The following is a 14,328-nucleotide window of genomic DNA, read 5'->3' as shown; positions in this document are numbered from 1 at the left end:
GGCCCTGCCTTCCCCTAGGTTCCTGGGAGCTGAGATTTAACCAGTGTTTTGAGAATCAAGATGAACAGATAGGTGTCAGATTTAGCAGTATAAAATTCAGGCTAAGCTTCTGTTCCAGACATTGCCTGAGGGGGAAGTTATTAAGAAGTGCAAAGAGAGATCCTTGAGTCTGGGCAAACAGGGGTTGCCAGGATTACGGTGGGCAATGGCTGAGACAGAAGGGGTTGAGCAAGGGATTTTGTTGGAAGAAGATAGAGGAAGTAGGAGAGCACCATGTGGAGATGAAGGAGAAGAAGCCAATTGGTGAGTAGCCAATTGGTGGCCTTAGGGCTGATTTCAGTCCTCTGAGAACTGGATCCCACCCTCTCATGACATCCCCCCCACCAGGACAGGGGGGAAGACAGAGAGAAGGGGGTTCAAGAAAATGGGAGAGAGAAAGAAGGTGGCAGAAAGAGAAAAAAAGGACTGGCCCCTCCCACTTTTGGCTGTGTCCCCACCCACAAATGGCTTCACCCCTGCCCACTGCTGGCATGCAGGCCCCACTCCTCAATTACTTCCACAGAAACAGCTCTCAATTTTTTAAAAAAAGGTTCCTCACCCCAACTATAAAGTGTGGGCTCTACAATATGGACTCTCCTCACAATATAATAACCAAGCAAAACAACAGCAAATAACTTATTTGTGTAAAAAGTTCATAGAAGCAGTGATTCCTGAGGTAACTGACATGGCACTTACTTTCCTGTCAGCAGCTCATACACTAGGATACCAAGGGACCAGAAGTCCACGCTGAAATCGTGTCCTTTATTCAGGATTACTTCAGGGGCAACGTACTCGGGAGTCCCGCAGAACGTCCAGGTCTTTTGCCCAGCTCCAATCTTCTTAGCGAACCCAAAATCAACCTCATGGGGAGAAGAGCAAATACTATCATTAGATAGTGAGGCATTTAGCTTTGGCTGTTCTCATTTTTGTGCAACCCAGGGCATTTACAAGTGGGCTTTGGAAGGCCAAGGGAAGTGGGCTACCATTTACAGTGGTACCTTGGTTCTCAAACTTAATCCGTTCCGGAGGTTCGTTCCAAAACCAAAGCATTTCTAAAAACAAGACACACTTTTCCATAGAAAGTAATGCAAAATGGATTAATCCGTTCCAGACTTTTAAAAACAACCTCTAAAACAGCAACTGAACATGGATTTTACTATCTAACAAAACCATTGATCCATAAAATGAAACCAATAAACAATGTACTGTGGTCACACAATCAATCAGTAGCTGAACTGAGTTCCACACAGTCACAAAAACAAAAGAGCCGCAAAAACAAAAACACAAAATAAATAGCAAAAACAAACAGACCTCAGCGTAACACTCAAAATGGAAGTGTGGCACTCAAAACGGAGCATGTTCGGCTTCCAAAAAATGTTCACAAACCAGAACACTTCCAGGTTTGCAGTGTTTGGGTTCCAAGTTGTTAGAGTACCAAGGCGTTTGAGAACCAAGGTACCACTGTACTTAAAATGTACAGGATGGCAAAAAGGTTGCTTTTCTCTTCCATCTGTTCCTGCTCCCTCTGGCAGCTTGGTGCCTACACTGACTTCCAGAAAAGTCTTTTAATTCCCCAGCACATAGTTAAATTATGGAACTCGTTCCCACAGGAGGCAGTGACACTGGTCCTGCTAGCTAGGGATGATGGGAGTTGTAGTCCAGGCTGGAGACCCCAGTTTGGGAAACCGTGGTCTATCCGAACCAGTAGCAGCTCTCCATGGTTTTGGACAAAAGTCTTTCCCAGCCCAACTTGTAGACACCAGGGGTTGAATCTCAACATTGGCATGTATATTGAGCTATGGCCCTTCCATTATCCTATTTTCACCTTAGCATTTTGAGGGGGTACTTTGGTTCTGCTGCCCACAGGTATGTCAAGAACCTATTAAGAGTCTGTGTTAAAATATGGATGCAATTCATCAGTCGGAAACTGGGTGGTTCATGGAAGGAGGAGATTACGGGTGGCTTGCTGGTTTCCACCCTCACTCTACCCAAGTGGAGTGCAAGGAAGTTTCCGTTCTTTGTGAATGTTCCCTTTGACTTTGGGCTGGTAAACTATATTCCTCAGAGGCCCAGATCTGACCCACGAGGCCTCCCACAATTGCTGACCTCGAGGATCATTCCTTCCGCTTAGACCAAGCAAGCAATTTACAGGAAGATTCTTGTGAATTAAAATTGTAACCTGGGAGGAAGGGGGTGGAATCGACACACCCAGGGGAATAATATTCCTTCCTAACCCTCGGGTTGAGGGCGACAGAGGCTTCAAGGATTAAGTGCTCTTAAAATTTCCCTTTAACGGGCATGGCACTGGATGAAAAGCAAGCTTCTCTCTGCAGGACAGTTATGGGCATTAAAGAAAAACAAACCAACCAACCAACCAACCACAACCTCACCAGCTTTATATATCCTTGAGCGTCCAAAATTAAATTTTCGGGCTTCAAGTCCCTGTAGATCACACTGATGTAATGCAAATATTCGACGGCTTCCGTCACACATCCAACACAGAACTTTGTAGTGGTTTCATCAAAGCTCCCTCTGAAAACAAGCAAACATTTCCCATCTTTTTCACACTGGCTGTAGTTCTGTAGTTCCTCCATATCCCATGCAATCCTTGAGCTCCAGAAATTAAGATCCTCTATCTCTCTCACATTTTATTTGATACAAGGAGAGCTGGGTCTAAACAAGCATGTCTGCGGCTGTAGTATATAGCCTGAGGGCTCCTACAGATTTCATTTTCATGGCACGTTCATGATTATTTGTGCTCATGATGCTATTTAGGGAGTGGTTATGCCCCAAACCACTTCCAATTCTATTTGTGTGTGCAAAAGTTTGGGGGCAGTTGAGGGAAATCAATCAGTCACACTGCTTCATTAGCAGTCAGTTTGTATCAAAGAACTTCCTGTTGAAATCATTCAACTTCTTAATACCTCAGGTTAAGAACTTAATTCATTCTGGAGGTCTGTTCTTAACCTGAAACTGTTCTTAACCTGAGGTACCACTTTAGGCTCATGGGGCCTCCCACTGCCGCCAGAGCACAATTTCTGTTCTCATCCTAAGCAAAGTTCTTAACCCGAGGTACTATTCCTGGGTTAGCGGAGTCTGTAACCTGAAGCGTATGTAACCTGAAGAGTCTGTAACCCGAGGTACCACTGTACCAGAAATGTTCTGTGATGTATTTTCTCCTGCTCCAGAGGGTAGGCCTCAAACCGATGGCTTCAAGTTGCAAGACAGGAGATTCTGACTTAGCATCAGGAAGAAGTTTCCAACAGCAAGAGCTGTTCGACAGGGGAATGGACTCCCTCCGGAGGTAATCATCATCATCATCATCATCATCATCATTTATTATTTATACCCCGACCATCTGGCTGGGCTTCCCCAGCCACTCTGGGCGGCTTCCAACAAAATACAGTGGTACCTCGGGTTAAGTACTTAATTCGTTCCGGAGATTCGTTCTTAACCTGAAACTGTTCTTAACCTGAAGCACCACTTTAGCTAATGGAGCCTCCCGCTGCTGCCGCCGCGCCGCCGGAGCACGATTTCTGTTCTCATCCTGAAGCAAAGTTCTTAACCCGAGGTACTATTTCTGGGTTAGCGGAGTCTGTAACCTGAAGCGTATGTAACCCGAGGTACCACTGTATTAATCTCCTTCATTGGAGATTTTAAAGCCGAGGTTGAATGGCCATCTGTCAAGGATTCTTTAGTTGAGATTCCTGCATTGGACTAAATGATCCTGGAAGTCCCTTCAAACTCTGATTTTATGAATCTCCTACTTTGGTTACTCTTTAGCCCCTCTGGACAGCAATAATGTGCTAGCACTGGGGAAGCACTGCAGAGCAAACTAAAGCAGCACAAATTCACCACTAACGCATTAATATTGTGTCAAGAACTTGTAAAATGCACCTGCGACAAAACACAGGTCTGGAGGGGCCCTTATTGCAAGTTTATGAAACATTTTAGTAATTTCAAAACCCCTTGTCTAGAGACCATGCGAGAAACTTCCCCACGGGTAGCGTGGTGTAGTGGTTAGAGTGTTGGACTAGGACCTGGAAAACCAGGGTTCAAATGGCCATGAAGCTCACTGGGTGACGTTGGGCTAGTCACTCGCTTTCAAGTCTAACCTATCTCACTGGCCCCAACAACATCACACATACCATCTCGGGACTATTTAATTGCTCATCGTCTAACATTGTGTATGCCATCAAATGCCAACAGTGTCCTTCAGCTCTCTATATTGGACAAACAGGCCAAACCTTACGCCAAAGAATAAACGGACATAAATCTGACATCAAGAATCACAAAACAGAGAAACCAGTAGGAGAACACTTCAATCTCCCAGGACATTCTATACAAGATCTCAAAGTAGCTGTTTTACTACAAAGGAATTTCAGAAATAGACTGGAAAGAGAAGCTGCTGAATTACAACTCATTACCAAACTTAAAACAATGGAGAAACCTGGTTTGAACAAAGACATTGGATTCTTATCTCATTATACATGACTAAGCCATTTCTCACCTTCTCACCCCTTGCCTTTTCCTGTAAGACCTATTACAGTCGTTAAGAGTCGTCAACAGGCTCATCTCAGCTATCTGCCAATCTCCGATTCCCACCACCCTTCTAAGTAATACCCCTCCCCACCTTCTCAATATATAGAAGGATCTGGTAACTTCTGTTTCAGTGTATCTGAAGAAGTGTGCTTGCACACGAAAGCTTATACCAAGAACTAACTTAGTTGGTCTTTAAGGTGCTACAGGAAGGAATTTTTCTATTTCGACTATCTCACAGGGTTGTTTTGAGGAAAAAATAGGGAGGAGGGAAACTATGTTCGCCAGCTCCTTGGAGGAAAGGTTAATAATAATAATAATAATAATAATAATAAGCCACCCATTTGTCTGGGTGGCTCCCAACAAAATACAATAAAATTCCAACCATTAAAAACTTCCCTTGAGATGTCTTCTGAAAGTCAAATAGTTGTCAATCTGTTTGACATCTGATGGGAGGGCATTCCACAAGGTGGGATACAAATGTAATAATAAATAAAAAAATAAAATAAAATAAAATAAAATAAAATAATAATAAAAAAGATAACTCACATTGCCCTGTTAAGTTTCTAAAAACCTGATAGATTAAGATTAAAGATCAGGATTAAAGAAGTTTAAGGAAATGGAAATTTGGTACTTAAGAGGTAAAATTTCAATGCTATATTACAGTAAGATTGAAGATTAGGATTAAAGAAGTCTAAGGAAATGGAAATTTGGTACTTAAGAGGTAAAATTTTGATGTTATATTATATTAAGATTAAAGATTTGGATTAAAAAAGTGGAAAAGAAAATGCTGGACAAACAATTTGGACTGGAATACAAAAGAGGGAGGTATGAGGAAGTCCAGAAAATAAGTAAATTCAAAAACGGAAATGAAAAGTGATATTGTTTTTAATTGCTCTGTTTCTTTTTTTGCTTTTTGTTTTTTTGTGTTTTTCTTCTTTTTTTGGATTATGTATTGTGTATTTGTGTATTTCTTTTCTATGTTTTTCTGTCTAACTTTTTATTGAAACCTTAATAAAAATCATTAAAAAAGAAAAGAAAAAAAAAGTTTCTAAAAACCTGTAGTCTGTACACAGCCCCACTGAGCATGGATCTTAAGGCGTGCTTCTTTCTTTCTTTCTTTCTTTCTTTCTTTCTTTCTAAATCATTTTTTAAAAAAGTTATTCTTCAGGTAGAAAACAAAAAATGATAAATTATTACCTGTCTCTCAGGATACTCCACAGCTCACCACCAAGACAGGCTTCCAAGAGCATGTAAACGTATTTGTTGTCTTTGAAAGTGCGGTACATTCTGAAGGGAATTGGAGGGAAATCAATCAGTCAATTAAAATTATTTGTAGGCTATCCTTTATGAGCAAAACTCACACAGGACGTTTTACACAATAAAAAATTTGTTTATTAAAAATACAATTTCCAGGGAAAAATAATAATACAATGCAAAACCTCCCATAAAACGCAAGCATCTGAGCAAGCTGGAAAATTATTAAGCTAAAGCATACCTGGGCTGTGTCATTTTCTATAACAGTGGTTAAAGCTGAATAGAAAACAGAGAAAGCAATTTACTTCACAATGAAGGGAGAGCAGGCTTCTTCTAGAATTTTCTTTTCAGAGTGAATGTGCTCCTGCTGTTTGGTATCCACTATGTGTTTCTTCTTGATACATTTCATGGCAAATGCTATGTTCTCGTTCTTCACTTTCACCTGAGTTCACATTAGGGGGGAAAAAAAGCAGTTTAAAAGGGCTACACGATCATAAGCTCCCACCCTCCCCTGGTCCCTCAATTTTTTTGCAGAGTAGACAGAACAGAATGATAAGTGCTGACCATAATGGAAATTATGTTGATAGGAAAGGGGTTCTCGTCCATATATGCTATAACCCTACAATTAACAAAATTTTGGAGGAAAATGCCCTTCAATATGATCGGTTTTGTCTAAGACAGTGGTGTCCAAACGTTTTTCAAAGAGGGCCAGATCTGATGAAGTGAAGGGCCATGGGGACCAGCCAAAGGGCCAACCAAAGTTCTTGAGCTTCTTTTAGGATTGAAGGTGTTGAGGGTTTTTTGGGATTTTACCCCAGGAAATAAACTGCCACAGGGGCTGGATTAAACCAACCGGCGCGCCGGATTAAGCCCCCAAAACAGACTTTGGACATGCCTGCTCTAAAATATTCGGGGGGAGGGGGCTATAGGATCAAGCATCCACAGAATATGAAGCTATGGAAAACCACTAGACCTGAGGATTTAACACGTGAGAACTGCAACAAAGTGTGGCAGTATGACACGCTGCCATTCAAGATTCCAGCCAGTCAATTCCACTCCCTACTTTTCTTTTCTTTTCAGCATTCTATTGGCCATTGAGCACGCTCAGTCCTCATTGGGTAGTTTGCTCTCTTCCCTCCCTCCCCAATTACTTAGGATTTTATTCATAAAGGTTTTTATCATTCTGGAAACCCTATTCCCACACTGCTGGTATCTCCCTCTTGTGCAATGGCAATCACAACCTGAACATTAGAAATGGGTGGCGGGGGATATGATTGATTGGTTTGACCCAATTAACTGCAATGAGTCTTAGCCTGTTTATATATTTGGAGGAATCCGCCAGCCAGCCAACTGCTGCCCCTTCCCCAGCATTGGCAGCTTGCAAGATGTGCTGATCGCTATTGTAATGGAAGGTAGCTCTTAGGGAGAATGGGAGAGGAGCTACCGTTTCTCGCAAGTGCTCAATGACACGCCAAGCTCCAGCCAAAGCCCTGCAACGCTGCCATCACGACGCACCCGCCACAATGCCTGCAGCGCACCCATGGGTGAAGAGACTGGAGGGCAGGTGGTGAGTCAGCACGCGGGCAGCAAGGCTTCGGATTGGCTGGCTGCTGGCACCAATCAAAGCCCAGCTCCCTTCCTCTGTGGGGCGGGGAGAAGCCAGGAGGGAGGGAGGGAGGGAGGGAGGAGGCGCCGCTGCGGTGTGTGTGTGTGTGGAAAATGGCGCCCAAAAAAATTGCAAAAAAAGTGGCACAGCCCGAACGATCACGCCGATCCAAGCGGCGATTCCAGGACCGTCCGAGGGCCAGATCCAGAGGGCAATTGGGCCTGATCCGGCCTGCGGACCTTAGGTTGCCAACCCCTGCGTTAGAGAATGCACTTGAAAATATGGGAATCCTGAGGCCCTAGGAAGTACAAGATCATCTACGCTGGCGCGGGTACAGCAAAACATTCAGATCAGAAGCGGCAGTCAAAACATTTAAAAGGCAAATTCTTACAAGTTCCACTCTTCCGAATCCACCAACACCCAGGGTGGCAACAATTTCCAGGTTCTGAAATGGGCAGGAGGAAGGAAACTGGGTTACTTTTTCTTTCAGCTGTATCATCTCCAAAGAGACGTCGCTTGGTAGCTGCTCCAAGGAAGAAACTCTGCATTAAAAAGAAATAAAACACCCCCTTCAGTTCAATCTCGCTGAGCGCGCAACCGAGAATTGCTGCGGTGGTCTGATAATGTTTTTTGAAAAATGTTTTCAACGTTCCCCCACGTCTTTCAAAGGTATCTTTCCTCAAGCACCTGGAGCAATGAGCTCACAGATGGCCCTTTTCTGACTGAGCTGGCAGGAAAAGAACCCCCAAATTCATTTAAATTATTTTGTTTTTGCAAGCTTAGTTTCAAGACCTTTTCGTAGCTCACTGAAGTTTTAAGAAGAAACCACCAGTGTGGATAGGAAGGATGGCTTCTTCCTGGCTCAGAGGAAAGGCGTTGTGTGTTATTTGTCCTGGATAAGTCATCAAAGTAACGATGGCAGGTGTGTCTCAAGAGGAGAAGACTTCCTAAGAACATCTTGCAGCGTTCCTTGAATTAGAATGTCTTTAGCATGTAAAAGGAGAAAAGAATTCCATGTCTTCTTACAGGAGAAAAGTTAGCATAAATAATAGGAAAATAGTGTTGTTGTTTTTTAAAGGAAGATTTGATCAGGAACAGAATGCGATCTTTTTCTAATGAAGTTTTGAGAGTTCCCCTCCACATGTCAAAAATACATGCAGATGAATTCCAGCTGTCACCTGCTGTTCTGCTGAAAGTCTCTTTTTAGTGGCAGCATTTCATGAGGCATTAAATATTGATTGCTATCTCTCTGTTTGGGTACCTCGGGTCTGAAATGGCAATTTGTTTGATGAACAGCCATCTGCTTTTATTGTATCTCTCAGTGGCCTTTTGTAGGTTTGTTGTAATGAAGTGAGGGCCAAATAATTTCTCGTCAGAATGCCAATGGTAATTTCTTCAACTTGAGCACTGATTCCTGTTCTGCATTAATGGTCTTTCGGATAATCCATTAAAACTGATCAAAATGAAAACAATACTGAGACTGCCTAATATTGCTGTGACGGGTGCCTGTGTTTCCATGGTTCTGATAGGCACTAAAAGGAAAAAATACAGTGCTAGTAGCAGATAGAGTCCATTTGAAGCCACCATCCTTTATAATTAATGCATCCCACATCAGTTTTTACTTAAGGTGACATTTTGTCTGCAGTGAGGGTGCACACATAGTGATGCTATAAAGCAAACTGCTGTTCCCAGGTTGAGCCAGGCTAAGTCAGTTTGGACAAGGGCTGGAACGGCTAAAATTGCATGCAGCCCGGGTTAAGACTGCATGCAGCTAGGAATTTCTGAGAAAAAATTAAACAGCTGTACTTAAGAGCTTCCTACTATCATTTATGAGAATGGCAAAGTGGAAAGCATACATGCAAAGAACTTGAATGGAAAACTAAAAAAATAATTAAGGGAAGGTTCTGGATTGTGGCCAGTGCATTGGAAGCCCCCTGCCCCATTGCCCAATGACACTCACAGTGGTGCCACATGTTATGGCAACACAGCTGAAATACTAAAAAACCCCCACAAAAACCAAAAAGCATAGATGGACTGGAAGATGTCATCGCTGAGCAGCTCTGCTGGAAAACAACAAAATGCTTCTATGCTGTGATCTTATGTTGCTCTTGTTGTTCTTGTTTAGTCATGTCCGACTCTTCATGACCCCATGGACCAGAGCACACCAGGCACTCCTGTCTTCCACTGCCTCCCGCAGTTTGGTCAAACTTATGCTGGTAGCTTCGAGAACACTGTCCAACCATCTCGTCCTCTGTCGTCCCCTTCTCCTTGTGCCCTCAATCTTTCCCAACATCAGGGTCTTTTCCAGGGAGTCTTCTCTTCTCATGAGGTGGCCAAAGTCTTGGAGCCTCAGCTTCAGGATCTGTCCTTCCAGTGAGCACCCAGGGCTGATTTCCTTCAGAATGGATCAGTTTGATCTTCTTGCAGTCCCCGGGACTCTCAAGAGTCTCCTCCAGCACCATAATTCAAAAGCATCAATTCTTTGGTGATCAGCCTTCTTTATGGTCCAGCTCTCACTTCCATACATCACTACTGGGAAAACCATAGCTTTAACTATATGGACCTTTGTTGGCAAGGTGATGTCTCTGCTTTTTAAGATGCTGTCTAGGTTTGTCACTGCTTTTCTCCCAAGAAGCAGGCACATTTTAATTTCATGACTGCTGTCACCATCTGCAGTGATCATGGAGCCCAAGAAAGTAAAATCTCTCACTGCCTCTATTTCTTCCCCTTCTATTTGCCAGGAGGTGATGGGACCAGTGGCCACGATCTTCGTTTTTTTGATGTTGAGCTTCAGACCGTATTTTGCGCTCTCCTCTTTCACCCTAAATCCGAGATGCCGCAAGAGTTTTCGAGGTCTCAGTTAGCTTGTGGATTTGCGGGACTTGAAAGCGGCTGGAAAATGCTGAACGAAAAGTAAATAAATAAACAGACAAAAAACACAGCAACTTGGGTCACCCATGAGTCCAAAATCGGAGGCACTGCAGTCTGTATGCCCTTTTAGCAGGTCTGCTGTCATAATGTAGATATGCACCACCAACCCTACAGAGTGTTGAAGAGGTTACTTTCCATGCAATTTCAAGGATCACCTGCAAGACTTACTGAGCTTGTCTTTTTTCATCGTCCCGAGCCAGGGTAGCCACATAACCCGCAAGGTATGCCTGGAGTTCTTCAAAAGTCCCAACTGTTTGATTGAAGGTTCTGCAGAACAAAAGGAGTGAACCAACATGGAAGATCATTGCTAGGAGCGACGAGAACACATTTTCGTCAGTTTGCCCCCCCCCCAATTAAATATACCACAGAAGTATCTTTGATTTCTACTTAGATCTTGTTAGCCAGACATATGGTAATGAATAAAAACACCCAGAGATAATTGCTGTGTTTGAACGGAACAGCTTCAATGGGCAAACACTGCATGAGGCTGCAATACGCACAGGCACTGAAAAACCTGGTTGTCATATTGATGCATACGCTGTTATGGGGGATGACATTGTCTTGTTGTGCTGTATATGTGATAAAGGGGAGCCACATCGGGGTCAAGGCATCCTCCTTTGCTTGTCCCCATGCTAGTTTAAGTTTGTTGGTTAAATGTTCTAGTAAGGCAGTTTCCCATACATTTTGGTACCAACAGTCTATTTTCACTCCTCATAGGACCTTCCAGATTCTAGTTGTAATGTGTTAGGAACTGGGCAGAGGAGAAATGGTGGAGACCGCCTCCCCATCCCAGGGAGGAGGAAGAGGAAGGCAGTATAGATTTACAACAGGGGTTTGAGGGAGGTCACAGCTCAGAGGCAGATGAGGGGAAAAGTTGGGAAATTGTGGGCGAGCCAGAACAGCTGGCTGACATGTTGTCACTAGAAAGCATTCCAGACCCACCATCTCCCAGAACCCGGCGGGCCTTAAAAGTAGGAGAGCAAAAAGCTCGAAGACAGAGGCACTTAGCGGCACCCATAGAGGAGGTGATGAAGATGACAAATGAGGAAGTGGGAGAGACGGGGGTGGGGTGGAGATTCACTTGGGACAACGCCATTATCCAAGAGGCTTGGTTTTAGAGCCTCTCTCTGTAAAGTTTGAAATAAGAAAGGACCGTAAGAAACTTTTCCTTGTCTTTATGCTTTCCTGGGCAACCAGCTCACAGTATCCTGACATGATGTTTCTAGCTGCTGAGAGTAAGTGACCTATGAGCTCCTTGTCATGTGTATGTGTGTTGTTGTCCTGGGAGATATTTAATGGGGCTAGTTATGGAGTTACATCTATTACAAAACCCTACACAAACACTATGTGACAGAATGAAATAACATTAGCCCTCCACACCTCTCTCTCCCCACTTTCTTTCCCCCACAACCGCATGGTGTCTATGACAATAGTGTCTCGTACCAAATGTAATCAAACTGTGAAAAAGACTCCATTAATTGAAAATGGAGACGCTGTTTTCCTTGTTTATTTGTTTGCTTTTGTAACACAAGAAAATATTTAATAAAAACCAATTAAAACAAAACAAAAAACCTGATTGCACCTGCTTGAATGCAATTATAGGAAATTAACACTCTATGGCAGGCCTTCACAACTTCTGACCCACCAAGCTGAACTCACATCACCACACTATGTAGCGTGGTCCGCAGGGAACTTCATCAACCTCCTATATTTGCTGACTGCAAAAACAAGAGCGGTTTGACAAGAAACAGGCAGAGAAGGGTGTGTCAGAAAGAGAGAGAGAGAGAAAGGATGGTACAGAGAGAGACAGAGACAGACAGATAGACAGACAGACAGACAGACAGACAGACAGACAGACATGGAGAGGTACGAGGATGGAACGGGGATGTTTCCAAACTGTCACTATTTTCAGATGGGACTAGCAAACTCAGGGTGTGCGATTAAAGTTGATTTGAAGAAATGAGCAGTTTGTGGATAAGCAGTCTTTTGGGAAACCTCATCTCCCACAAATGATTTAGCACACTGGCAAACTCAGGTTGTGGAATTAAAGTCTATTTTGTGCTCTTGTGCAACAAACCTGAACATTTTGTGATAAGGACAGGGGTGGGAAAATGCATTGGAAAAAGTGAGATAACATTTGCTTGAGTCAACATCATATAACTCATCCCGCAAATGAATGAGAATGAATGTTCAGTAAATAACAGACATCCTCAAATGTGCCCACACTTTGTGCAAACAAACCAGGATGGATGTTTGGTAAACAGGGCGTCTGGGACAGGCAGGAGAGAGAAGAGGGTGGCAGAGAGAGAAAAGGGACTTAGTGGAAGTTACTTATTTCGGATACGATCCAGGAATCAGCTTTTGATGGACTCACTGCTTTTGAAAGGTATGAAGTATGTGTTTAAATCTCTCCTACAACCAACAACAGGACTTTCTGCGCCTTTAGTAGGGATGTCGGGGAATTGCAACAAAACCAGAAACGGAAGTGAAAATTCTTGCAGTCTGTGTGTTCACCTGGGCTCAGGAATGGAAATCAGTCGAGTGCGTGCAGTTTGTAATTGTTCACATCATTGTTGCTGTTTTCTCAAACAATAAGTACCGTATTTTTCGCACCATAGGGCGCACCGGACCATAGGGCGCACCCAGTTTTTAGGGGGGGAAATCAAGGAAAAAAATATTTTTCCCCCACAGCCCCAAAGAGCAGCGTACAGGCTGCATACAACCTCTCCCTGCCAGAGGGGTTGTGCGCAGCTATGGAAGAAGGCAAGGCAGCAAGCGGGATGGATCCCGCTCGCTGTTTTGGCTTCCCCTTTAGCCCCGTGCAGCCTCTCCTTGCCGGGAGAGGCTGCGTGGGGCTAAAGAAGCCATAGCCCCGTGCAGCCTCTCCTTGCGGAGGGGTTGCGCGCAGCTATGGAAGAAGGCAAGGCAGCGAGCGGGATGGATCCCGCTCGCTGTTTTGGCTTCCCCTTTAGCCCCGTGCAGCCTCTCCTTGCCGGGAGAGGCTGCGTGGGGCTAAAGAAGCCATAGCCCCGTGCAGCCTCTCCTTGCGGAGGGGTTGCGCGCAGCTATGGAAGAAGGCAAGGCAGCGAGCGGGATCCATCCCGCTCGCTGTTTTGGCTTCCCCTTTAGCCCCGTGCAGCCTCTCCTTGCCGGGAGAGGCTGCATGGGGCTAAAGAAGCCATAGCCCCGTGCAGCCTCTCCTTGCGGAGGGGTTGCGCGCAGCTATGGAAGAAGGCAAGGCAGCGAGCGGGATCCATCCCGCTCGCTGTTTTGGCTTCCCCTTTAGCCCCGTGCAGCCTCTCCTTGCCGGGAGAGGCTGCGCGGGGCTAAAGAAGCCATAGCCCCGTGCAGCCTCTCCCTGCCGGAGGGGTTGCGCGCGGCTATGGCACAAGCCTGCATTCGCTCTATAGGACGCACACACATTTCCTCTCAATTTTTGGAGAGGAAAAACTGCGTCCAATAGAGCGAAAAATACGGTAGTTACTTAGTTTTTTTTATAAAAAAAATTGTTTTGCTGTTTCATTTACGTTGAAGTAAAAGGTTACCTAAGCTACATGACTTTACATCAAATAGCAGACAAATAACAAAATATTTAGCGGAAACCAAACTGCAGCGGAATGGAAGCAGCGCTAATTGTGCCCCGAGAAGAGAAGACTGAGAGGTGACATGATAGCCATCTTCAAGATGGAGCAAGCTTGTTTTCTGTTGCTCCAGAGCAGGGGTCAGTGAACTTTTTCAGCAGGGGGTCAGTCCACTGTCCCTCAGACCTTGTGGGGGGCCGGACTATATTTTGGAAAGGAAAACAAATGATGCAAGAGCCCCAGGAGCCCCGGTGGCTGCTTACCTGTGTCTTGTGAGCAGCAGGGGCTGGCGGCGGGATGATGAGTGGTGCGCAAAAGGGCTCCGGAGAGGGGCTGCTTAAAATGGTGGCCATTTGAGCGCTGCTGCTGCTGGCA

The 14,328-nt window shown here is 44.5% G+C and overlaps 1 protein-coding gene across 1 annotated transcript in view; it reads right to left on the bottom strand.

Moving 5' to 3' along the window:
- PRKG2 (protein kinase cGMP-dependent 2) overlaps window positions 1-14,328 on the bottom strand; it is a 68,890-nt gene that overhangs the window by 9,231 nt on the left and 45,331 nt on the right. The window contains exons 10-15 of the mRNA XM_081020785.1: window positions 10,541-10,639; window positions 7,833-7,983; window positions 6,141-6,277; window positions 5,779-5,868; window positions 2,430-2,571; window positions 736-899 (exon numbers count right to left, since the gene is read on the bottom strand). Coding sequence (XP_080876911.1) covers window positions 736-899; window positions 2,430-2,571; window positions 5,779-5,868; window positions 6,141-6,277; window positions 7,833-7,983; window positions 10,541-10,639 — 783 coding nt within the window. The remainder of the gene's footprint in view (window positions 1-735; window positions 900-2,429; window positions 2,572-5,778; window positions 5,869-6,140; window positions 6,278-7,832; window positions 7,984-10,540; window positions 10,640-14,328) is intronic.

Source organism: Podarcis pityusensis (assembly GCF_964106645.2).
Source record: "Podarcis pityusensis genome assembly, chromosome: 9".
Lineage (NCBI taxonomy): Eukaryota > Metazoa > Chordata > Lepidosauria > Squamata > Lacertidae > Podarcis > Podarcis pityusensis.
The sequence above is the reverse complement of the archived record's forward strand: the minus strand, read 5'-3'. Positions and strand labels throughout refer to the sequence as shown.